At 39.6% G+C, this 26,875-nt stretch overlaps 1 protein-coding gene across 3 annotated transcripts in view; it reads left to right on the plus strand.

Moving 5' to 3' along the window:
• Positions 1-625: 625 nt before the first annotated feature.
• Positions 626-26,875, plus strand: part of BTAF1 (B-TFIID TATA-box binding protein associated factor 1) — a 53,850-nt gene continuing 27,600 nt past the window's right edge. Inside the window, exons 1-8 of one of the 3 annotated variants that reach the window (XM_075717989.1) lie at positions 626-643; positions 5,309-5,403; positions 18,160-18,283; positions 19,334-19,448; positions 22,287-22,433; positions 24,852-25,015; positions 25,388-25,524; positions 26,159-26,270. In XM_075717989.1, the coding sequence (XP_075574104.1) occupies positions 626-643; positions 5,309-5,403; positions 18,160-18,283; positions 19,334-19,448; positions 22,287-22,433; positions 24,852-25,015; positions 25,388-25,524; positions 26,159-26,270 (912 nt within the window). Of the gene's footprint in view, positions 644-5,308; positions 5,404-7,953; positions 8,000-8,257; positions 8,598-18,159; positions 18,284-19,333; positions 19,449-22,286; positions 22,434-24,851; positions 25,016-25,387; positions 25,525-26,158; positions 26,271-26,875 lie in introns of those variants that run through there. The other 2 variants (XM_075717991.1, XM_075717990.1) reach the window with 2 other exon arrangements.

Genomic DNA, 26,875 nt, shown 5'->3' on the forward strand with positions numbered 1-26,875 from the left:
AGAATAAACAGTTATCTAAAAAATGGCTAGAAAGGTTTGCATGTGACTTATTTTTCTCTCAGCTGGGGCAAAAGGTAAATTACCTAGAAGGAGCCCCAAGTACAGTTAGGATCCCTTCCTGTTTATTTGCAACTGAAGTAACTGCTAGCAAGCTGCAGGCTTTTTTTCATGTGCACGAGTGAGTGATGTGTTACAATTCAAATTTGGGGTGCACTGCTACAACCAGTGGGCCAGGACCAGCAGTCAAATGACCTGAGCCCTAGCTGCCAAAGATCGGTTCCTTCTTAAGAAGTCTCACATGAGGCATCCAGAAACGCAGACACCCAAACATCATTTGTGGTTTAGAATCTGCTCAGTGCTGGGGAAAGAACAAATGTATTCCCCATCTGGGGTTGAGCAAGGGGATATGAATCCCTGGCCGCTGTGAACAGTAGTGTATTTAAAATGTGTGTGCAAACAAAAAGCAATAGCTTCTATGCTGTTATCAACCCACTGGTGTTTGCTTCCTCTCCGGCTGACTCTTATTTGCTCCAGTTGTCAGTGGACCGAGCTTTACTGGTTCCAGTGGACAGCAATTTCCAAAACTGCAGATCCCTTTCTTCTTGTGGGGAGTCAGAAAAATCCGATGACAAAAAGGAACCAGGTGAGGAGGCAACTTGGTTCTCCTTCCTCCTGACATAAGACAATTTGGGGGGAGGTGGGGCGGGGACAGGAGAAAAAAATATCTTCAAAGACAAAAATGATGGAGGAGGGAAAATGAAAATCCAGGTGTCAGGGGGAGAGAGTTATCAGCGTGAAGGAAGAAATGGCAAAAGATCCATGTGTTAAAAGCTGGTAAAAGATTAGTGGATTTAAAAAGAGGGCACATGCTGGATGAGGAGCTCCTCGCAACTTCTTATCTGGGTCTTCTAAGCCATGCCAGTGGCTCTGTGAGAGTGCCGTGCTGATGTACATAACAGTTATCAAAAAAATACAGGAGCACTCAGACCTCTACTCCTGCAAAAAAGTCATGTGGGAACTTAAAACTAATTAAGGCTTCCCTTTAAGCTTTAAATCTTGTCTATGTGTAGTATAATATCCTGAAGATATTCCCTCCAGACTCCAGTCAGAATTTCAGACAATCAAGTAAGAAACAACTCCACAAATCGGTTTCACACATTGAAAACGAGCTAGGTTTTTACTGGATATCAGGAATCCCATCATTGGAGGAATCAGAGAATCAAATCCAATTTGTTTATTACAAATATGTACCTGTCTACTTTCAGGGCAGTATCAAAACACACTATAATCTTGCTATTACTGTAGCCATCACACAAAAGTTACAGTTATGAACTAGTTCAAGTATAACAAAGAGATCTGAAGTTACTGCCTCTATAGGAAGTCAGTGCAGAGTCATACTGAAAGCAGGAGGCATTTTCTTCCTTCATGAGGAGCGTTCGGGACTGAATGTTCCACAAAGGAAGATGAAAGAGCCCCCAGGATAGATAAGCTTAAAAGTTGACACAAAGGAGGATGATCCTGATGCAGTTCTTCAAAGGACCTCTTCCAACATAAACAGACAGAATTTTTTATTTTGCAAGTTATACTACCAAACAAAAGTCTATAGAGCAAAATTAAGCCTTTAAGGAGAAGATAAGAGAGTACAAGCTATTGCTGATATCTGTTAATCACAGCTCAATCCATCTTTAGGGCATCTTCAGACGTTCAGGGATGCAGTAAATACTAAATAGAACAAAGAAAGTATAAACTGGCATTGCAAAGTGAATACTACAGCTGATTCATCCTTGCCTGCACACCCCAGGTGAAAAATGGGACCACCATATCCTGGTATCATGTTGGAGCTATTTAATAGCAATTCTGGTACATGGTGAATGGAAAATTCTGATTTTCAGAAGTTACACACCAGAAATCTTTAATAGGCCTAAAATATATTCAAAGAAACAGCGCTTACAAATTAAAAGAAAACCAGTAATTGTTTTCTATCATTCAATATACCAGTTATAATAAAATATATAGAGAGCAAAGGATATATTCACCCGACTTGTTTTTAAATCTAATTTAAACTCATTAGCGGTAGCAGAACTTGTGACGATGGCCACAGATTAGCCGCCTTTTCTATTGTTGAAAAGCAACAGCTTTTGGAAAGAGCTGGACTAGATGTGAAACCTCTGGGCCTGTTTATTCAGCATTATAGTGTGTTTCTGAATCCTTATGTCCCTGATGACAGAGGTGCTTTTCTAGTTGTGCTCTTTGTATTCAGTTTGTGCACACTGGAATGATATGCACTTTTTTTTTTTTTAACTACACAGGCTAATGTCCCTCTTGCCTTAGCTCATGAAAAAAGAACAATCTGACTACTGAAATTAAATAAAGAAAAAAACCTTAGAGCCACACAAGCTTCAATAACAGAAGAACTTAATAAAAGGTCTCTACTTGTTTCTCTGATGTTATTTTCATTTTGCATTTTTCCACAGGCCTATGTAGAAAGACCTGCAGATTTATAGGAAGAGTTTGCCCTCATTATTTCCATTTCTCTTTGTCTCTAACTGTGGCTCATTTTTGCCTGTTATCTTGATCCAAAAAACCCCACTTAGATACTTGACAGGAGCTTTTCTCCCCTTCAGTCTTCTTTCTGGATATGAAATACTAATTTCACTTTTATATATGTATGTATATGTATGTATAAATGTGCATTATAAACATATATATAAATTTCTGTATCTAAATGGAGATCTCTGCTCTCCTAAATGTCAGTGAGAGATCAGGTATAAAGATGGAATTGTCCGTGTGAGTTACTATTGTTCATCTCCAAATACTTCAGAGCTCATAAATTAAGATTTAGTGAATGTACATATACTGTAGTCACTTTACTGACATAGGAAGTGGTGTAGTTAGTAACAATACCCTGCAGAGAGAGGTAAAAAGAGATTTAAATGTAAACATAAAAGTTATTTTGGAAAAAAGAACAACTGTATAAAAAGGATAGATATATCATTTCCTAAAAAACATGCCACAGGAACAATAAACTACCCAAACTATAAAATATTTATTTAAATCAGGAGTGTAAATAACAGCTAGACAAAACTAAGAAACTTCCAGTTTTTATTCACAAAGTGTGTCCAAAGATTCTCAGTAATTTAAATCTTCATCTGTTATAGAGTGGAAAGTAGAGCTGTTAGTAATTGAGAAATTTGAGATAATTCAACTAAATGCTGGAGAAATCACAGACCATGGCTAACAACACGCACAACAACCTTGTACAACAATGTTGATCAGTTGTACAGAATATCTGCTTGTACTGGAGACAGTGGAGATGGGCAAGGAGCACCACTTCTGAACAAGTCCATGCAATCTCATGAGATAAAATCCCTGGGAACAGATGATCACAAAAGAGAATCACAAGTTTTCTCTCTCTATTTGTCATATCAGGAGCCTCTCATTCAGGAAAATTGTCCTGAACATACAATGTTAAATATGATCAGAGGTAATGAAATCTAATGAGATCATTATACAGCTCTGGTGACATTTAGAATCTTTTAGGTGTTGATTTTCACTAACTGATTGTTATTACAATCCTGTTTGATGTTGAGAAATCGGAGCCATCAAACTTTTTTCACAAATGTTGCTAATCTGTGTTGTGGGCGGCAGTGCCTTCGCCCTGATTTGTCCCCCAGAATACAGCATTTCATCGGTATCTCTGAGATGCTTTTTGGACTATGAGAGCTATCAGTCAGCATCCAGCCTCCAGCCACCATCACTTATGGTGAAGGACTTAAAAGGAAGACCATGTACAAGTTGCCACTTTTTAAGGCAGCTTTCAAGAAGGTTATGCAGCTAGTCAAAAATTTCCTTGGAGTAAAAATGAGACAATTAAAAGCATGAGAGTTGGCATGGAAACTAGTGAAGCTTGGATGATAAAAAATAAATACACCTTTAAATCAAAAATAAGCAGAATAGCAATAAAAAGTATTAATTAGCAAGAAACAAGAGATTATTCAAGAAAAAAAAATATCCTTCAGCAATCAGAAATCTGATTTTAGTGACACCAGTAAAAAGGAACCTAACCTACAGAGGTAAAATGTAAAATAAAAAACTAGGAAGATTAAATAATACTTGAAAAAGAAACAGTTAAATATATAAAAATAAATAAGAATTTTAAATTTTAAAGTATGTTAGAAATAGCCTACAAGATAACTGGTTAGTTTGCAGACCTCGGAACAGAAAGCATCATTAAGAAATACATGTTGCAAAGACCCTGCGCAATTTACCTGCATAAGATCATAATACATAAATTTATCTCTGAGCAATTTTTCTCCAGATAATCAAAATAATGATAGTGATTAAAGACACCAGCAGAGAAGATGTCTGAACAAACTGCTAAGCAGGGACAAGCTTCTAAGACTAGCTTCTCTTCAGACACGGTTTCCAAGGGAATTTAGAAATCAAATAAGACAGCCACTAAAATACATGCAAACTATTATGAAAATAATCGTTTTTACCAGACTAGGAGGTATCAAATGTTATACCTACAGTTACAGAGAGGTTGGTGTGATCCTAAGCGATACAAATCTACCGACTTTCAGGACACGAAAAACTAACTGGAAAAATAAAACTAGAAGACTAGAACACGTAGAAGATTACGGTGTGTCAGGTCTGATCAGGAGGGATTCCACCAGGAAAACTGTGCCTCTGTCATCTACTGTTTGCACAGCTGTAGCACTTGGAAACTGCACTATTTTTCCCCTAGGCTCTGTAGACATAATATAGCAAGTAAGAAAGCTGCAGCTCCTATGAATCTGCAGACTAAGCAGTAAGAGTTCACAGGTGGACACAGTTGGCAGGAGGAGGAAAACAAAAATAATTCAGATCAATGCAGGAAGTAATGATCATAACATACCAACTGACTGGAAATTATTGAGTTTTATCTAATTTAGGAACAGGTTTGAGAGAGTATACCAGCACACAGCAGATTTGCAGGAGGGATTCTTTTAACATACATGAAAAGAAACAGGAGAAAATGTATGGCTGCTCCTTGAAAAATGGGTCAAAAGAAAACAAATGTGCAAAAAGGATTGGTATGGCTTCTGGAGCAGGTGAACAGATGCCCGGACAAAGAATAATCGGTTTCATAGGGTGTAGGAAATGCATTGAGCGGAAGATACAGGTAAAGAGTTAAGTAATGATGTGCTTTACATAAACGTCACATCAAAATACAAAAATATATGGTGTGAACCTTGAATGAATTGTGTTTCAGTCCAGAATGCCTGCTATTAGGTAAACAACAGATCATTCTTTCTGTCTTTCGCAGATTGTTTTGCTTGGACTGCGGTTTATCACCATTTCAGCAAGTACTCAGTGCATAAGACCCACCACCAATATTTTCCGTGCACTTATTTTTATCAGGTAGGATAACCCCTGTGGAGCTGTTCAGAACAAATTTTGTTGCATGTTTGATGGGTACTCTGCCTTGACTGCTATTAAGAAAATGCACAAAATGTTTTTAAGGGATGTAGGAGGAAATAGGGTGTTAGAATTGGAAATAGCACCTGAGGGTCATTTCAGCAGGACAGGAGGGCTGCTGATTCCTGGCTAAACAAATGCAGAAATATTATCAGGGATGTTTGCTGTACATCCATGTCAACAGCATTGAACATGCAAGAAAAATATATCCACCCTGAGCCTGCTCCTTGCTGCTCCCTACCCCAGCTCCCTGCCATTCCTCCCCATTGTGCGGCTGAATAGCAGGCACCATCATGTGAACACATGCACACACACGGGACAGGAGTAAATGGGTGCCTCTGATCATGGGTCGGGGACCCAGGCAGATGCACCTGCAACACGATGGCATATGATGGCAGAAAGGAAGGTGTGTGTAGTTTCGGCGTACTTCAGTAAGAGGCTCTTGGCCTCCAATTAAACCCACTGTATTTTTTTGTGTATTCTGCCACAGAAGGCACATTGAGCTATCCAAAGGCAGTTACTACATCAGAGCCATGACAGGGAAGGGAAAAGGCATTACGTGGGTCATTGAGTGTAGCGCTGTGACAAAAGCCGTCTCTACCACTGAAAATGAAGTCTGTGGTTTGCTCTGGCCACATTCTGTGATGCATAGGCCTTGGGCTGACTCACGTTGCTCGTGTTTCGTGTTCCTGAAGTTGCGGCTTTAACGCTAGCGCGGTCACCACAGAGCTCCCACCAAAGGACAGGACAGGGAACCGGCAGGGAAGAGGCACCCGGGGCAAACCTCTCCGGAGGACTCAAGTTTAGGCAGGACCCACGTGGATATGAACAGATTGAGGTATTATGGACCAGCGTCTTGTTTACAGAACTATGAAATGTCAGCGAACACGCAGACGGCATCAGCACGCCCATTCGGAACATGCATGCGTCAGTGGGGGACGGATGAGCAAAGCCATACGTGAAGAGTTAACTACTACAGGGAAAGCAAAACCGTCCCGTAGAAAGGCCGGGGGCCAGCAGAAATCCCTATAGAGAGGCTTGGTATGAAAGACACACCACAGTGGGCTCTAAAGGAGAACTTTACCATACAGTATTATGCAAATTCATGTATTTATGCAAGTTTATGCATCACTTACGGGAAAGAAAAATACATTATTGTTTTCGACTTATCAGATGAAAGGCCACGTACGTCAGCTAAATTCATGTCCCCGTCTGAGATCATGAATTTAAATGATTAGCCGAAGGCTGATTTCTTAAGCAGTGTTTCCCTGGATCTGATGGAGGCTGACAGCATGCGCTTGGAAAGCCTGCTCTTCTTTCCCCAGAGTTAAGGGAAACGGCGGCCGGCTGCCCAGGGTACGCGCCCGGCGGAGGCTGCCGGCTGGGATCGCGGGGCCCTTCAGGCCCGCTGCGCTCTGCCGGCCGCCCGCAGCCCGCAGCCCAGCCGGGCCGGGAGGACGGGCCGGCTGCCCCAGCGCAGCAGGAGGCGGCCGGAAGCGGAAGAAAAGGCGGCCGCTTACGGAGCCGCCGTGACTGGGCCGGGCGGCGGCTCAGCGCCCCTCACCGCCGGGGGGAGCGGGGCTGGTGCCGGTTAATAAACCCTTGCGAGTAACCGCAGCCAACCGCTGTGAAGCCCCGCGGGCCCCGCTCCCTGCGGCGGCCGCGGCAGGGATGGAGGAGGGGGCGGCCGCCCGCTCGGCCAGGCCCGGCCCCCGGAGGCGCCGGGGCTGAGCGCGCTGCATGCCGGGAGCCGTAGTCTCCGCGGGCCGAGCGGCCGCGCCGCGGCTCCAGGCGTGAGCCGAGGGGCAGCGCACCTCGGCGAGTGGGGAGGGCGGCGTGAGCTCGGCGAGTTCCCGGCCGCCCTCTCCCGCCAGGCTGGCGGGGGGGAAGCGCCACCACCCGGTCGCCTGGCAAGCAAACGCGTGTGCTTCGCGTTCCGCTGCTCTCTTCGCCCCTCGGGGCGACGGACTGGGGCGCTCTCCTTTGAGCCTTCCCCCCCCGCCTGCAGATGGTACGCCCCGCCGGAGGCCGGCGTCGTCCCCCCCCCCAGCCGGCTCGGCAGGCTCCATGGCCGGTCCTGCTCAGTCCGGGCGCTGCGTGCGCCCGCCCTCCTTGCTCTTAGAAGCACTCTCTCCATTGGCTGCGGCCGGGCGCTCTTGCCAATCAGGAACCGGCTATCATGGAGGAAGGGAATAAATACAAGATGGCTGCTCATATAAAACCAGGCATTGGGCTTCGCCCCGGCGATGGGGGAATAGAAGCTTTAACTCGGGCTCCGAGGGTTGTGCACCGCTCCCGCCCGCGCCGCTGCTGCCCCTCCGGGGGGAGCGAGACTCTGACTGTTGCCGGCCACAGCTGTGCTCAGCCGCTCCCCGCGGATCACCGGCGGGGCCGAGGCCGGGTGCGGCGCCCGAGAGGCCCGAGCTAGGCCCTGCGCCCTCCTCCCTGGGAGAGCGGCGCCGGCCCCCCCCGCCCCGCCTGCTGTCCCGCCGCTCGCCTCCAGCGAGGCCCAGCTCCGGGCGGCCATGGCCGTCTCCAGGTCGGTAGGAGCCGGGAAGGGTGGGGGAAGGAGGGCCAGCAGCGGCGGCCCGGAGTCCCCGGCCCTCCGTGTGGCCTGGCTTCGGGGGGGCGCGGGGGTGAAGAGGGGTGCCCGGTTTCCACCCCCGCCTCGGGAGCCTGCGGAGGCCTCGCCGGGGCCTCCACGCTCCTCGGCGGCATGGGCCGCCTCGGTGGGGTTTGGGGGTGGCTGCGTGCTCCGGCGCCTGGGTTTGCTTCCTGGCCTGGGGTAACTCCCATGCCTGGCGCCCAGGGAAGCCCCCTCCCCTCCTCAGGCCGCAGGGGCTCTGCGTGGGGCGTCTCGAGCTTCTTCTGGAATCCGACACCTTCGTTTTGTTGGCCAGCCCTTCGTCGGGTTAAACTGCTGGGGAATAGGGCATAATGATATCGAGTATCAAAAACTGGCAAGAAACCGCTTTGCCTTTCAGAGCCCTTAGTTGTAAAGTAACTGAAATAAAACAGGCTTCCATGGAGAAAAGTGATTAGTGTGATCTGGCTCTGCCTCAAGATGTTGGGTGGTATCTGCTTACACACATGTGCGCTGGGGTGTGCCAGCGTTTAAAGTACTCACAGATACAGACGTATGTCTTAATAGAGCTGTTTTATAAAAAATGCTGAGCACAAATTCCTGCCGTCTTTTTTTGTGTGAAATGGGCATGTTGAGCTTTCTCCTAGGGTAGCTGAAAGGAAACCATAAATCCAAATTAACCTTGTGATATATTAGCCTCGAGTCACATGTTGGTAGTATCTCTGTACTTCCAAAGTGCTATAACAAAAGTAAATTCTGTTTCTGAAGCTGTGTATGAATAAGTTTGCAGTTCTATCTAGCAAAGTAAAGATTTGCACACTTATAATGGAAATGCATTATTAATCAAAATTTATAGCAGCATTACACCTTTTAAGACTTCTAGTAGCAGGTGTTTTAGTTTGAGCTTTGTAGAAACTACAAAGTATCCCTGTATCTTACTCTAAACATATTTTTTTATCAACTTGTTATATATTAGGTTATTTTTTTCCCAAAGCTGTCCATAAGAATCTGGCAGTAGTAAGGATTGCTGTAACAAGACTACTGTATACATTAAAATACCACTGTAAGCCATCATGTAAAATAGAGTAGTAGTCTGATTACATTAGGTCTGGGGCAGTCTGCTTGAATAACCGTGCTAATGGTACGTGTGATATGGGGGCTAACTGGAATAGCAAGAAACAGCTTTTCAGCTGTATGCTAAGGCTCTGTCTACCATAAAGATTTGTTTCAAATTCAGTTACCAATGTTTCTGTATTTCTGTAAAACCACGTGGCTTTAGTGGAAAGCAGTAGTGCTCTATGCAAAGATTTAGTTAACACCTGTTTGGTCTGCTAACTGACAGGAAAAAATACTCTGTTACGGAGAAGGCTCATTCTAAGCTTCAGTGTGGAGCGCTAAAAAAGTTGGTGTGTTAATAATGTCATATGTGATACCATTGCTCGAGAGTACAGTTTTAAGATCAAAATGTTACACAAGTTGAATGTAAGGTATAGAACTTTAATAAAGGCTCTGTAATACTTGTGCATTGGTATAGAATTGTTTCAATTCCAATTGTAAATTAGGTAAAAGAGTTAACACATTTTGAAGTGCTGTAACATCTTGGCTATTCCTGGCGAACTCCAATGTTTCTGTAATTATAGGACGTGATACTGTGTAAGTTTGGCCTCACGCATGTTTTTAATAGATACAGCAAAACCTGTCCGTATTGCTTTGAAGTTACGCAGCAACTCTTGACAAATGAACATTTCAGCTGCTGGACCATAGGAACACTGATGATATAATGTCAGTGTTGCTTTTGTAAATAAATCTTGTCTTCAGAACATTGAATTTCTAAGGTCCTTTCCTTTCAGACATATTACAAATAATTGTTTTGTAAAGTTATATACCACATAACTGTGTTTCTGTAAAGGGTGTAGTGGTTCCAGCTTCTGTACCAGCTCCATTTAATTGTAGAAATCTGCACTTTTCCTCTAGGTAATTAGTTACATTTTATATTTTTGAAGGACCAACATAATACTTCACTGTTGAATGATTCTTACTATACAAGCGTGGAGAATTGGGGAGAAATTGATTCAAATTAATCTTTCTCCAAGGACCATAGTCTTTGAGTGCATACCAAACACTGATATTAACAAAAATCTTCATTAGGGTTAGTTCTGTATTGGAACCATATTTTAAAAAATAACCATTTTTGGAGGTGGGGGGAGGGGTATTTTTACATTCTTAAAACAGTAAATTATCGAGTGGTGGTTTTCCCAGTGAAGTTTAGTTTCCAGTAAAGTTTAGTTTCTTCTGTTTGGCCAGTTGAAAACCTTTCTCAAAACCCTAGTCTGTTCAGGAAGATCTAAACAAATATAGGGAATGCTTTGAAATATCTCAATTAAAGAATTTGCAGCTTTGGTTTTAATAAGGTTATCTTAAAAAAAAAAAAAATTGTCACTTATTTGTAAACTATCGACAAAAGAGATTTCTGGTATTTTATTCTGCATTATATGTATACATGCTTGTTTAACCAGATTCTGCTGTTACATGGACTGAAGACTTACTTCTATATAACACTTCTGTGATGATACACTAGAAAGTAGACCTAAAAGCAGAACAGCAGATACCTCATAACAAAAGATATTTCTGAACAGTTGCTTTGTATATGCTCACCTCTTTGGTAGTTTTATGCTGAAAAGACTAACTAATGAACACCATCCTCCAGAGTATAGGTGGGTGGGAAGGTCGGTGTTTTTCCTGTGAATGTGCAAGCTAATTTGGTAGGCTTTATCTCCAGTCTCTGGTTTTGAAAGTATATATGAAGTAATACAATGTTTGCATAGCTAATAAAAAAATAAAAATAATTCTTGATAGTGGAACTGAGAAGGAAAAAAGGAGGTGAAGAGTTTTGCATCAGCTTCAATCCTACAAAGTGTATGTTCCAAGTGAATAAATACAATGGCTCACTAGCGATCTTTTGAGATACTTCAGATGAAAAAGTAATATTGCCAATTTATGGAAAATGACAATGTTCATAGATTACTCAGGGTGATTGAGTTTCATTAGGTAATAGTGTTGATAGTCCCTTTCAATATCCAATAAAACTTTTTTCCCAGTTTCTTTAATGTGTTTAAAGACACTTCATATCATTATTCCAACACCAAGGCTGTTCATGGCTTTCTCATATTTTTGAGGGCCTTCACAGCACAAAGAAGAACAAATATGCTTTTAAAATGTAATGGAATGCATGAAGCTGGTAAGATGCATTAAGAATAAACAGTTTGATTTTAATAGGTGTATCTTTAAGTTCACCTTGAAATACCTTCTTAAAGACAACCTCTTCAGGCTAATTCCAAGACACTTCCTTAAGCAAGAGCATACAACTTGCTGCTGTTGCAAGCCATTCTTGATTTGATCCATGTAAGTTTTAATACTAGTTTCTAGAGTTTTCAGTGTTTCCATTTACTTGGATTTGTGTATAACTGATAATATGTAATTAGAAACCTATTTTTTATTTTAAAACAAATAATAATGTTAGAAGGCTATGATAGTAAAGCTCCTGGAAAATAAGCAGGCCTCATATGTTGCTCTTGCTTTTTGAAGTGTAGGGCTGTGACTTCCCAAGAGCAAATGGTTGCACTGGCTGGCATCATTACTTAGTAACTTTTCAAGTTTAATACTGCATCATTGGGAGCTGGAAGTTCTTACAAGATACCAAAATTATCCAAACTCTCTTTTATGGGCCCTGTGTATCTTTTAGAGATGTTGTTTTGGGGTTATCACAGACTTTCTAAAGAAGGAGTTCAGCTTGTAGCTTGTTTGGAACCTATTACTTCATGGCTGCTCTTGCATGAAAAGCAAGAGTTAAACTGAACAAGAAGTATGTTTTCACTACAGCTTAAAGGCATATGCTTGTACCATCAGAATAGGTAGATGCTCTTACCAATGCAATTAAAGGAGTCCTGACTCAAAAGTTGGGGGGTGGGGGGGAGTAGTGTAACTCTTCTCCTGTTGGTGGAGATTAACTGCAAGACCAGGACAGTGGGCTGCCTTCCCTGTTGCTGTTTGTGGGAGTGCCCATACAGCCATGAGGAGGGGAAAAGCAGAAGTAGCATGTGCACTACTGCCAAAATGAGATAGAGCTGTAAAATTTTGCAGACACTTAACAGACTGAAGTGAAAATTAAAACTCAGGATTGCACTCTGATAAGAATTCTAACCTGCTCCAGCAGCTAGAACTGGAATTCTCACCAAGGCATTCCCTGTATCACTTGTTGATATGCTTCATGTATTAGTACATCTTTACAGCTGTTTTAATTTCCTGTTCTTTCTTACAGTTCTTGTAATGTAATTGGCTATAGTATTTGGGCTGCATTGTGGGATGTAGATACATATGTAATAGTTTACAAATAAAGCTTGTACAGCCTAATGCTATGGATTATATATTATATGAAATACACATTCCATATGGAATTAATTATACTAATTTTAGCATTTGATTCGCTTCCATATGCAGTATATAATACTGTGACCAGTGTGGTGATGGAGCTGTAGTTTCATTCCAGGTGTCTCTTCCACTGCTTGTGTAGGAAACAAGACTTCTCTGTTGTCCACAGCCCCACCTTCATAACTATTTACTCCACAGTCTCCCACCTATGAGAAGTAAAATCACAATCCATTCTTTGTGTATCATCACACTTTTTTGTTCTGAATTCTGTTCAGTGATTTTTCTCTTGCTTGCTGATTGTATATTGGGAAGTTGTTTACTTGATTATGTAACAGTTTATATATGCTTTAGTAGGGGCTTGAGTTTTTTGAGCTGTGAAGCTGACCAAGCTGGGATTTGATGAAATGATGAAACATCACACTGAATGAAGGGTTATCAGGTCAACAAGAAAAGCTAAGGTGTCTCCATTAGAGCTTAGGTTGAATTTCACAGTGAGTGTCAACCCCTGTCAAGTCAAAATTTAATGATGTGTTCTAGGTTTCTGGGCTGTTTCTATAGTAAGAAGTAGTGCCTGGGAGGAAGCTCCTGGGTGTTGAAATATGATTTATACTGTAAACTCCGAAGAGTATTCCCTTGCCTTCTGATGGGTGCCAGCTAGCAGTTTTCCAAAGAGCTCTAGACAGAGTTTTGACATTAGAGTGTTCCAGGGACTACACCGTTAAGGGGTTTTGTACAGTCACACAATTTTAATGGGTTGGAGGATATGCTAGGATAGCTATGAGCTGTTCTGTACCAGCCTTTTCTGTCAGAGACTGCTCCCTGGGCAGTTAAATGTACTGGTGCACACAGAGATGTAGAGTCCAAATGGATCACTTCATTGGCAGCAGCAGTGATCAGTTCACTGTCCCTTTCAAGCCTCATTGAAATCAACAAATTGGAAATTTCCCCATCTGAAGTCCTGTGGGGACCCAATCCAGTCAGAATGCTTACACTGGGATGATCATGATCCTTATAAAATTCAGCTGCATATGTTGTCTTTTGGAAACATTTTGGAGATACTGTTGATAAGCTCTGTATCTTGACCTGGTCATTAACTCTCCCACTACTAGCTTTCTAATGCCTCTATAGCTGAAGGGCTTACAAATCCACATTGTCCAGTTTCCACAGGAGTGCCATAAGGTTCACTTTAAATATTATGATAACTGTCCCTTCAAATGGGGATCAGCCCTCTATTTGGAGACATACCTTTAGGCAGCAAAGAACTGAAGATTAGCATGAAGAACAGAGCGGGTCATTTGCTGCAACATTTGCCTACTATGCCTGGGTACAGTCATGTCTAACTTAGTTTAATGCTGAATATGCAAAACTGATTGGAAAGCAGTGACTAGAACATGGAATCACCATGCTACCTGGAGAGTGTCACTGAGTTAGTTGTGATGGCTTTTTTGAAAGTACTTGCTCTCATGTTTGTCCTTTGTAATTTTTTTATTTGTAGTTTGCTGCGATAATGCACTAGAAGAGCAAAAGGCTTGTGTTTAGTGACTGGGGGTCAACAATAGTTTCTGTGTACTTTTTTTCACAAAACCCCCTTTAGTTAACTGAACTAAGCCTGTATGCATAATCATTCTGCATAACAGTGTTGATTAGAGAGATGATGTTCCCCCTTATGACAGCCAACCTTGCTATTCTGATGAATAGCAATACGAATGAAATTGTTTACTGTGAGAATTCTTCCTGCCTGCAATCTTTCTCTAAGAATTAATTTTTTTTTTTTTAGGATTATTAGATAACATTGTTTGAGTGGTAGTAGTCTAGTGGTGAAAGAGTCCAGTCCAGCTTAGGATGGCTGTGCCAGTTGATATCCTGATCACAGACCTACTGATTATTCTTGAGTATCTCCTAGGTGGTTCTAGTCTGGAAGTAAGAATTCAGACTTTAGTCTTTTCAAAATTAGTGTGCTTTAATGAAATGATCTGGGTTTGATGACTTGGAATATTTATGTGGGGAGGATTCATTTGCCTAATCTAGGTCTCTGGTGCCAGTTTAGATGTTACAGTGTGTCCTTGCCACTTCAGAATGACAAGGATCTCCTGCATCCTGTGTCATGTCTGCTGACCCCATGTGCATGACTCATTCTGAAGTGTCTCAGATGCTACTAGGTGCCCGTTCTTAAGCGCCTGAATTGATGTTTTTGTGTCAGAAGCATTTCTAATGAACTCTGTGTCAGTGTAAAAAGCTCATGTGGTATTTCTTAGAAGAAAAAAATAATTTGAATGTAATGCTGTTCGTAAGAACTTTGCTCCAAGTTCTGTCTTGCTGATACCCTTCAGCAGCGATTAGAAAATCTTCGATTTCTCAAGTGAGAAGAAAAAGGTATCTACTTCTTTGAACAAGTTAGTGCTTTGTAATGAGCTTATATAGCATGAGTTCACATAGAGGTGGTGTATGGTTGCTGTTCTATGCATGAGATGTAGTTGACTCAGGATTGGAAGGTGACAAGTCAGAAGGATGACCTAAACCATTGCTTATGAATTGAAAGTGAAGGACTTTGTATTTTTAAGCTCTGATTACAGCAGTTAACGTTCAGGAAAAGTAGTTTGCGACTTACTTAATTTTTAGCAATTGTTGGTATTTAGATTTTTTGTAACAATCCATAAATCTGTTTGGTTTTCTTCTTTTCTTTTTTTTTTTTTTTTTTGTCATGTAAGTACTCCCTGTTTTTCTCTTGTTTGCTTGTGTCTTCTGTATTCTTAGAACAACTGACAGCCTCCATTGGGCTCTTTCATAAAATAATTAAAAAGTTTATCTGCATTGTAGAGCGTTTCACTCTACTACACTGATTCAGACTTTTGTGTTACATTTGTGAATGATGTGAGCCATGCAGTGCTCTGCTTACAGCACTGGCTGGCATGAGAGGCAGAACCCCATGCCATTAGAAAACTGTCTTAGTTCTCTTTGGCTTTAAGAATTAGTTTAGAGACTGTTGGTTCATTCCGAGAATAAAAACTTTATCAGAACTTAGGAAATTTCTTTGTAAACTGCAGGTCCTCAAAATTAATTTGTTTAGAATTTTTAGTATTTTTTCATTCTTAATGACACTAAGAATGAAAACTTTAATTTAAAAAAAAACTAGTGCTGCTGATCAGTGGCAACTTTCTCAGTGCTACCCTTCCAACTAGGGCAGGAGAATTCAGGCTCTGCCATACTCTGAAGCAACACCAAAACTTAATTTAAGAATCTTAATACCTCCAAAATATTAACTGTTTGGGAATTGTACATCAGGGAAGTCTGGGGGAGGGAAAGGAAGAATAATTAGCGTGACCAAGAGTACTGTTAGTCTGCTGCTAGTTAGCTGTATTTGCTCATCCTGTTTCCATTTATTTTGCTGGGGCTGAACACTGAAACCTTCCTATAGCAATGTGAGACAATAGAAAGATTTGTTTTGTTTTGCATTTGTGATTTTAAATTGTAATATGCTTAACTTATACACAAATTACAAACCGAGCATACTGGAGGTTAAAAAAAACCCAACAACCAACCAACTGTATTTTGTACGTAATACAGCTTCAAAAAGTTGTGGGTTTTAGGAGTGACTATCTAGTGTTGTAACCAAGATTGGAATTAAACTTGAGTTTTTTTTGAGGGTAGGCCATCATAGTGGTTTCCTCCTGTTTTGACACATGAAGAGTTATAGCTGAGGAAGTGGTCAAAGTTGCACATTCTGCTTGACTTTGGAGATGAAAAAACATACTTTGATAGTTAAAGGAATGGGTGGTGCTAAGTGGCAAAATTCTTGAGTATGGAACGCTGACGTTTCACGGACAGATGAAGACTGAAAGGGGAAGGTTTTAAAAATGAGAGAACAAGCAAGTTGGAGCAAGCTGTGGTTGCTCTGCAAGCTAGCATATTTTGTACTCAATGATACTGGATGCTGCAGATCAGGTTGGGTTCTTACTGTCAAATGTACTAAGGAAAAAATACTGGTAAATAACTAAGTATCTGGTATGTTCCTCCTGACTAGTCCACTACCAGTGATTTGGAAGAGTTGGATCTGTAAAGCTTTTGCTTTTCTCCTTGACTGTCTAATCACACAAAACTGCTAGTTTAGATATGTTTGGGGTTTCGTTTTTATGTAACTTTAAAACAATTTACTAACCAGTAAATCATAAGAATTGTAACTCCAGTTTTATCTACAGAAATTGAAACGGGCTCACCTATTTTAATAGCAGGAAGAGAATTATTTCAAAGCTGGCAAATACCAGAAGTGTGTCTAAAATAGTAGAATGATTTGAAATACTGTCAGTTAGATTTTTTTTTTTTTTAATCTAACGGATATTTAATCTAGTATCTCCAGTTGTTAGAGCATTTGGGTTTTGGAACTGTATTTCTGTGACATTATTGCCTTGGCTCTGTAGCACTGCTGTTTCTAATGCATTGTGACATGTTAGAAGATATTCTCAGGAGTAAATGCAGTTTAAGTGTGTCAAAGAAAATACAAAATGCAGTGATGTTGGGAAGAGGAGGGTGTTTTTTGGCTGTTTTTTTAAATGATTGGAACTAATGTTAAAGGCAGTTTTGGTGAAATGCGATTAGTAGCAACAGACTAACAGGCAAAACATTTGTCCTTTTCCTGTATTTGCTCAAACCTAGGCTATGTGTTTATGCGGAAGGGGAGTTGTTCAGGGTACCTGTGTCCTTATTTTGTTAGGCAGATCTAGGTGAGCCGCACTGCTGTGTAAATTCCAGCTTCATATTGTTGCAATAATTGGAGGATTATTTTTATGATTAAGGCTAGAAGGGACAATTCTGATTGCACTACATGGACAGATTCTAGACTTGCATTCAGTAATAACCTTATACTGCCCAATAACTAATGGATAAACTAGGCACACTGTAAAGAGAGTGCTAACTGTCTCACTTATAGTGGAGGGAATAAGGAACATTTGTTACTTCCATTGTTGATTTGATTATCTAGGTAGTCTCTATTTTTATGTGCTTTTTTAATATGGTGACTTTCTCATTCAGTAACTCTAAACAAGAAGTAAGCTATCTATTCTGAAAATAGATGATCAGGGTCTCTTTCACTAAATATAGAGTTACTGTGAAAACAAATCTGCTGGTTAAATTCCTGTATTTCTTGGGAAGGCCAGAAGTATCATATTATTTCAAAGCTGTAAATACAACAACAGGTTTGGTCTTACCAGCAGGTAGTTAAGGGGAAAATATGTGAAAAGTAAAAATTTGTGGTATCCTGGAAATACAGAGTTTGATATTATAAATCACAGGCTATGTCTTCAAAACAAATGAGTTGAGCCCTTTGCTTTCTCTATCAGACGGAATTTGATGAAGATCATTTACAACTTAACAGTATTTTTCAAGATTGAAAACATTCTATCACAGAACAAAGGGAACAGTATAATTTTTTTCTTGTAACTGCAGATTCCTTTAAACTAATGTTTCTAACAGTTTCTCTCGTTTTGTGCTTACCAAATTAAACGTGCTTTTAGAACAACTATGCTTACTATTAGGAAAAAAGTACATTTGTCACCCTGTCAGTTGACAGTCTTCAGGCAAACATTTCTTCTGTTTGCACTAGATAAACTGAAAAATGGGGGGGAATATTAACAGAGATGGGCAGCTGAACTATGAATAGCATAACATTTTCGGTTTTTGTCAATCATATTTAGGCTTGATCGTCTCTTTATTTTACTGGACACCGGTACAACACCAGTAACAAGAAAAGCAGCTGCACAGCAACTTGGGGAAGTAGTGAAACTGCATCCTCATGAACTGAATAATCTCTTATCTAAAGTAAGCATCTTTGGTTTGTGTTTTTTTTTAATCTTGCTTTCAGTACTTTAATGGTGAGAATAAAACTAGTTTAAAGGGGTGTGGGTTCTGTGGGAAGCAGAAGAAAAAGCGTAGTAGTCTTGTGTTCTCCAAAAATAGGAGACTGAAGAAAATCAGGAGACTACTTCTGTTAAGCCTGCTGTTTTGTCAGCCTCTGAAATGGTTACATGAGTCGGGTTTCACTTTGCATTCAGTATTGATATTCAACGTTTGCTGTAAGTTCAGATTTTTTTTTATAAAGAGAAGCTCCACTGCCTTGTAAAAATTTCTGCTCCTGCCTTTAAAGATTGTTACTGACATGATACAACATTAAAAACATAGGAGGCTGCAGGCCTTTAAAAGTGCTGGAAAATTGAAAGAGATTTCCATTAGTTTGAGACCTCAATCTGGCCAGGTCCAGTAAAACCACCAAAAATAGTCTGTATCTGACAGCTGGAGATGGCTGAGTGACCTCAATTCTGCTCTTATTGAACAGGTGCCCTCACCACAATTGATGGTATCAACAGAGTGGCCAAGGAATCATGAATATCAAACCACTCTCAGAGAAAGAAATAGTTTTTCCAGATTTGAGACATAGTAGTAAATTAGTTTAGAAGAACATATATTGCTTCAGGTGACCCATGTTGTCCCTCTTCTTGGGTTAAATGATTTCAAAGTTTTAAGGTCTATTAATCTGTTTTGAACACTTCCTTTTAGAAAGCAAAAAAACCCCAAAAGTCTCAAGCCTTGTTCAGTGCCTGGAGGAAATCAAGGTTGAGTTTCACTGATGAGACTAAATACATCTTATAAATTCTTAATGTCTGGTTATGGCAAGAGTTCTGCTATAAACAGCGAGCAGTATAGAGAAGGCTGTTCACATTTCTTTGGTTTGTTTTCTTGTCCTTTGTTGTTTTGAATGTTGTCTTAATACATAGCATTAAAAGTAAGTATGTTTTAATAGAGCATAACAGCTGATGGATTTTCTGAAAGTACACCTTAAGCAAATATTTATTTATTAATCTCTCCTTAAAGGTGCTAGTGTATTTAAGAAGTACGAATTGGGATACTCGTATTGCAGCTGGCCAGGCTGTTGAAGCAATAGTGAAAAATGTACCTGAGTGGAATCCAACTCCAAGATCAAAACAAGGTGCTTCTTAAATGAATTATGTAGAATTCATTGTTTATCTGATGCAAACTGACTGTGATATGAGACTTTTCAAAGCAACTCTGTCATTCTGGTTTTTTATGAGCATAGACTTTTTTTATATGCATGGACTCTAGTAAACCTCTTTGGCTTTAGATGTTCATATTGAATTACAATGATGTGCCTGAACTTTGTTTCTTCAAAGATTCCTGTGCTTGTGCTCTTGTACCCTCATAAAATGTTACTTTTATAAATAAAAGGAATAATAACCAGTAAAATGGCAAAAGTTTTAACCAGTCAGCTTTGTCATGGTATTTTGCAGACACTCCTTATTCTCTGTTCCCTTGCTCAAAGCACCTTTTTGAGGGAGGTGAAATGGCAGCTTGCTGAAGTCTATTCTGTTTGTACTCACTTTGCATCTGAAATTGTCACGTTAAGGATGTTAGAGTTGCTTTTATTGTCAACTTATGGACCTGTTGTCAGTTATTTTGTCTAAACCCATTGGCACTGTCCATGTTCCCAACCTTATGTGGCACAGGTTCTGGAAATTCACTAACTGTTTAAAAAAACCCCACAAAACAACAAAACTCATACCTGTTCTGAGGTGATCTCATGTTTGTTTCATTCAGTGTCTCCTGGCTCTGTTGCTATAGAACTTGACAAGCAAGTTCTGCATTTGCCTTATCCACTGCCTTTATGATTTTTGTAAACCGTCATATTTGCTTTCCTCCAACAACGTTCTTCTCTCCAGATTGAAGAGTTGCAGTCTCTTTAGTCTTTCCTCACAAGACAGCTGCTTTGTCTTTTAGATAACTTTATTTGTCCTTCTCTGTGCTTTTTCTTACACGTGCCCTCCTTGAGATGCACAGAACTGCCCTCAGTGTACCTACATCTCTAGAGTACTGATATTTATACATAGTGGCAAAATGATGCACTTTGCCATGTTTTCAGTGTCCTTCCTGATGAAGCCCAGTACTTAGTTTTCTGTTTTGGCTGTCACTGCCTAATAAGCTGGTGAATACAGAAAACTGTCAGAAGAGCCTCCAAGATCTTTATTGAATGTTAACTGCCAGTTCTGAATTCAGTGTTCTGTAGGCATGGTTTATGTCACTCATTTTGCACCTTATCTGCCTCTTTGCCCATTAGTCTGTTCTGACAGTCCTTCTTGGATTCCTTAGTGCTATTGTGACTTCTGGTTACCCAAAAGAGCTTAGTGTCATCTATGTGCTTGGAGATAGTATGCAATACCATCTCTTGCCCCTTGCTAAAGACTGATAGAATTGATTGCAACACTGATCCCTGAAGGACTCCAAAGCTAACTTTTTATCAGTCTTTAACCAGCTTTCAGTCTGTAAAAGGATGTTTTCCCCAGTGCTGTGGTAACTTAGTTCCTTCAATTTATTTATATGAAACCTTGCCAAAAGGTTTTGAATATATTATGTCCACTGGATCCCCTCTATACACTTGTTGGAGCTCTTTAAGGGCATTGATAATCAGGTTAATGAGAGGATTTTTTTCCGGAGCCATTCTGACTCCTTTCCAGTAGATCATATCTATCCATATACTTAATAACTTTATAGACTTTACTGTCTTACCAAGGGTAGAAGTTAATTTCACCAGCCTAGTTCCAAGAATTACTTACAGCACTCCTTTTTTACATGGAAATTGGGCAACCTGTCAATCTTCGAGTACAGCAGCTGTTTCGAATGATGGGTTACGTGCATTGTCCAGTTCTTGCATATCTGCCTTGTCAGATATGAAATTGAAAAGGTAATTACATGTGTTTGAGAAAAAGGTACCATTTAACAGGGCTTTCTGGCTATGCAAAGATTTGTTTCTTTTATTCCAGTTAAATTGTTTGATATAGTAGTCAAATACACATTTTACAGTGGTCTGGTTGCATTTAGGTTCTTAGGCTTGCTATAAATCACTTCTTTCCGTATATGTGTAACGGAATGTTAACTTTCTCTTCAGGTCTGAAGAAGTGTAGGTGGTGTTTATTTTGTACAGTGTTCTGTGTGCGCTTAGACTCATTCTACTGTAAATGAACAAGCCTTCATAAATAAGTGTGAGTGTGGGATGAAACACACCAAACTCAATGTTGTGTTTCTTGTAGGCAACAATTGTATTTATAGTGCTGGTTGTAATTCAGGATGTGAGCATGCTGGATTATGTAGGAATGGCCAGTCTTTTTGGATACTAAGCTGTACATGACTAGGAGCCACAAAACACTAATCTTTGAGTGTTGGGGGGAGGGAATACTTTGGAAGTGAATTCATGACCAGGAAAAGATAAGACACCTTGTGAAGAACAAATGTCTTCTGTATCAGTATTGAGCTGCACTGTACCTGCAACTGGATTTGAGAAGAGCTGATAACTAGTCTTCAGCAGCCCTTGGTAGCTGACTTTCTCCCGTACCTGTTAAGACTACTTTCCAGCTTCCATACCAGGGATACTTGGCTGTTTATCTATATGATATAGTGTTGGCATACTTGTTTGAACTATTTGTGAGCCATATGCAGTTCAAACTGCAAGTTGGCTGTATGGGTACAGAGAAGACCTAGTGGTGTGTCAGTGTCCAAGGTTCTAAAAGGCTAAATTTATCAAGGGAGAGATGTTAAGTTTTTTTTCTGCTCAATTAAGTACGTTAAATGGGCTTTTTCAGTCTGACTTTGTGAAATGGAACTTCTACACTTTGTGAATCAAAATGCTGTATGTCTGGTGATTCCTTTGGAGGAGAGAAATTAGTTCTTCCTCTTTCTCTCGCTTAATCTTCTGCCAGAACTTTGAACAAAAATTTCATCACATTGTCCTTAATATTATTTTCAATGTCCTATCTAGAACCAGGCTCAGAAAGTCCTATGGAAGATTCACCTTCAACAGATCGGTTGCGTTTTGACAGATTTGATATATGTCGGTTGTTAAAACATGGTGCATCTCTTCTTGGATCTGCTGGTGCAGAATTTGAAGTCCAAGATGATAAATCAGGTATATCTTTATATTTTACTTGCAGACAAGAAAACTTGCTTATTTGAAAAAGTTTGTTGTGGCAGTATTATGAGTCTAGTCATCCATGGTTTCTCAGAATGCTAGGAAATAATGGAAGAAAATATTGCCCAACATAACTGGTTTGTATTATCTTACTCAAGTTAAATGATTTTTTAGGAGGTGCATATCGTTTGCTTGTTTGTTTTCTTTTATCAGAATTAGTATGTGTACAGGGGGGGAAGAGGAGAGTGGAAACCTGAAAGAGGGAGCAGAAAAAGCAATATTAAAGGCTTCTGTAGGATATCTGTAGGCTTTTTTAAGAGGTGCAGGAACTATCACCACTTGCTTTTCATTAAAACAGTGTTCTGAAATATAGTAGGATATGGCTTATTTAAAAGCTTGAAGGTTTCAAATATAGAAAGATTGCATGAAAAATACTGTGATAAAACTGTCAAAGTTGGAAGGTCAAATATCAGTGCCTGTGTGATGCCTTTTGTTTCAAGTGACTTGTCTGATACCTTTTTGCAACTTTTTAGCTGAGTGAGTTGGTTTATATCGGTGTAATGACATTGAATTATTTTAATTTAAGATTTTTTTTGCTATTACTGTACTTCCCTGCTCTAATTCCAGTCTGTCTTCCAGTTTCTGCACCAAATGAAATGATGCTATAGATAAGAATCTGCTCTGACTGCGTAGCCCAGATTCCCTTGTTCCCTGTGCGTGATGTGTTCTGTGCAGTGTACACAGAAGATCACTAGCTCAGCAAGGAACAGAACCCATGGCTCCTGACACTTAAGCAGTATCCTGTCTGTTATTTTATTGCTTGCCATCTTTTATGCTAGGCTAATAAGGAGTTGTACAAGTTTCATCTCTTCTAATGAAACCCTACCTGTTCAGAAAACAAATAGATGGAATAGGACACTTTAGTTCATAGAAGCCTGATATTTATCCCAGTGCTGTATGATTGCACATACATAATTTGAATGAAAAGAAATAAAAAATATAATATAAAAAAAATAAGCAAATGAAACTAAAAATAGCTTTAGTTGCTGCTTTTTCTTTTTTTAACTGGTAGGACAATGTGCAAAGGCTGCTTTCTCTTCTGCATTTTGTAGCAGCTTACCTTTTCAAGTAAGTAGCCTATGTGAATGGACATAAAGCAAGTTAAATGATCTTTGGAATCAGTAGTCCTTGACACTTTTTCCTAAGATAAACTTGTGAAAGGAGAAAGATTTTCTAGAGAGTGGGAGTTGTTTGCATTTCTCTGCTTGTCAGTTAAATGCAATTTTTTAAAAAAAAGGCTTATTGGTATAGATATAATTAACTACTAATTACTACTCAACCTGGTGCATACCCCAAAATTCTGCCAATATTGGTCACCTACTTACAAGTTTATGTGCAGATATTTGATTAAGAAAACCCAATCTCCTGACTGGTTTCCATACTGCACATGTAAAAAGAGAGTCAAGTTTGACAGCTACAAGTTTTAGTTTACTTGGAGGGTTTATTCTACTTACACACTGTAATGTATTTTTTTATGTAAATGTGGGTGCTCCCAAAGTCTAGGTGTTCAAAACTGTTGAAGCTTCACAGCATTCTTGAGGTAGCTTCTATAACTTGCTTGACACATGAAGCTTGAGGATAAGATTATTAACAGACTCCAGCACCCTAGCAAAATCATGCTTATACTTCAATCTACATTGCCATCAGGATTTAGTTGGGGCAGAAGGAAAGGAGGCACCTGGGTCTAGTGCATATTACAGAGAAGAATGTTTCTGAAGAAAACAGGTTCAGATTCAGCCTAGCTTAATACAGGATATTGGATTGAATATCATTTGAAGGTTTTTATTGGTGGTTGTTGTTTCTTAGGTCTGTGTTTCCCAACAGAAGATAAAGTTTAGGAGGAAAAGAAATGTTTAAAAACAACAACAAAAAAAAAAAACCCAAAGACAAACCAAAAAACCACCACCACCCCAAAAACCCAGACTGCCAAAATCAACAGATCCCACAAGGATGCATATGCTCCATAAAAAAGTGCTAGTTCTTGAATCAGTTGCTGGATTTTTTTTTTTTTAGTGTGTTAATTCTCTCCTTTCAAAGTGCACTTTCCTAAAAATTCAGGGAAAACTTGGGTTTTTTTACTTCTGTAGACCCAAGTGTAATGTAATGAATTTCATGGGAGCTATTTTCTGCTTAGAAATTGATGACAGTTTAAGTACTAGTATAGCTTCAGCAACAGAAAAGTTCTTCCTAGGAATCGGTGTGATTTGGTTTAAAAGATTGTATTGATGTATTAGTCAAGTACAATTTAATTCTGTAACTTTTGGCTTTCTTATGTTATTTCATTGCGGAAATATTCAGTAATACATCTGGCTGGAAATCTGACACATCTTCCCTTTTTTAAAAACTTTTTTTAAGGTGAAATTGATCCTAAAGAGAGGATAGCACGACAGAGGAAACTGTTACAAAAGAAACTTGGCTTAGATATGGGTGCTGCGATTGGGATGAATACTGAAGATCTGTTCAATGATGAAGATCTGGACTATTCACCGTCTTCAGTTTCACTAGTAAACAAACAACCTGTAGGTAAAACCTTGGGCTGTTTGACTGCAAGGAATGATACAGTGGGTTTGCTTTATTTCATAGAATCATTTAGGTTGGAAGAGATCGTAGAGTTCAACCGTAAACGTGATACTGCCAAGTCCACCAAATTTGTGCTTCTGCAGTTATAATCTTTATATTTTAAGTATGATGATCAACATCTAATATGGTATGCTTTGGCTTCCTGAATTCTTATGCCCCATAGTTGTTACATATTAGTGTTATTTGATGTCAAACTGCTGCTCTGAGTTTGAAATGATGGAGGGGTGGGGAAGTTGAGAGCAATGTGGGTTTGAGGATATTTCAGAGCCTTCATTGTAAGAAGAATTGACAATGAATGACTTTTCTTTCAGACTCTTCAGGCTGCTGAGTTAATTGACTCAGAATTTCGAGCTGGTATGAGCAGTAGACAAAAGAATAAAGCCAAAAGAATGGCTAAGCTATTTGCAAAGCAAAGATCCAGAGATGCAGTGGAAGCTAATGAGAAGAGGTATAATAGTGAACTGGTTTGCTTTTACTGCAGTTAAGCTGGAATTGCGATTTGATTTATCTGTTGAAAAACTTGTTACAGTCTTTGCATTGTAATCTTCTGTGTGCTAATTGTGCTGATACTAGCACACTTCTGTGCCGTACTTATTCCCAGCAGAGCTTTGTTAAGGACCTAGCTTGAAATAATGGGATGCTACAGTTAAAATTTGTGGTTTGTCCCTGTTACTAAATATGGCTTGAGAATAGTGCATGAAAATGTGGGATTTAGAAGATAAACAGTAACTAAAAATTTAAGATATAACTTTCTGATGTATGCTGTGTTCCTCACTATAATTTATAGTGACATAGTATTGTACCTGCTGTGTTTATAACAAGCAGTAAACAAAATTATCTTTCCTTGATTTTTATTTAAGAATTTCTGTATTTCTTGGAAAAGGCTGAGAAGGATTGCCAGTTTGGGACAGCATTCTGCTGTCTCCTCACTGAACTTTTTACGTGTAAACTTACCTGTTTTGCATATTTCTTTGTTTTGTATTCTTGCCACACTTTGTTGTATCTGAGACTTCAGCTGTAGAAGTAATTAATTCCCCTAAAGTTTACTTTCAGTTCATAAACTTACACTTGTTCCTTCTCAGCAATGATAGCACTGATGGGGAACCAGAAGAAAAGAGAAGAAAAGTTGCAAACGTTGTCATCAACCAGCCTGCCACAGACTCAAAAACTTTAGTAGAAAATGCTCCAGAAGAGGTATGATGTATTGTTCTACTGTTAGCAGGAATGATCATTCAGTTTTTTAGCAGAGTAATGTAAAACAAAACTCCTTCATGCTCCCAAATTCTTTAGGCATTTTAGGATTAAGAGAAATGGAGTAAAGAATGCCATTGCCAGCTTGCTTTTATATGTAATGAAGCAAATGGGCTTCAGACTGGGTGTAGTATTGAGGAGGAAGACATGTTTAAACCATTAGTAGCAGTTTGTGACCTAAATGAACCTGAGTAGGTGGATTACAGGTGTCAGACCTGGGTATTAAACTGGAAAACTGTGCTAAACACTTAGATGCTAGGATTACACTGAGCCATAAATAATTCGATCTAAATGTTCATGTACACTTTATTTAATCTTCACCTTACTTTAATTAGGCTTAGTTTAGAATTAAGTTCTGTATTTAGCAGTTGAAGATTTAAACAATTACCTTAGTCTTAGAAAAACTTGCATTTGTTTCAATAGACTGAAAAGCTGAAAAATTGTAAGAAATGCTATACCAGAATACAAATGGTACATAGAAGTTTATTTGAAGAGACTTCATCTTGATTAGACTCTATTCTACAAAAAGAAGATTTTTTCTAAACATA

Source organism: Pelecanus crispus, chromosome 10 (genome assembly GCF_030463565.1).
Source record: "Pelecanus crispus isolate bPelCri1 chromosome 10, bPelCri1.pri, whole genome shotgun sequence".
NCBI classification, from domain to species: Eukaryota; Metazoa; Chordata; class Aves; order Pelecaniformes; family Pelecanidae; genus Pelecanus; species Pelecanus crispus.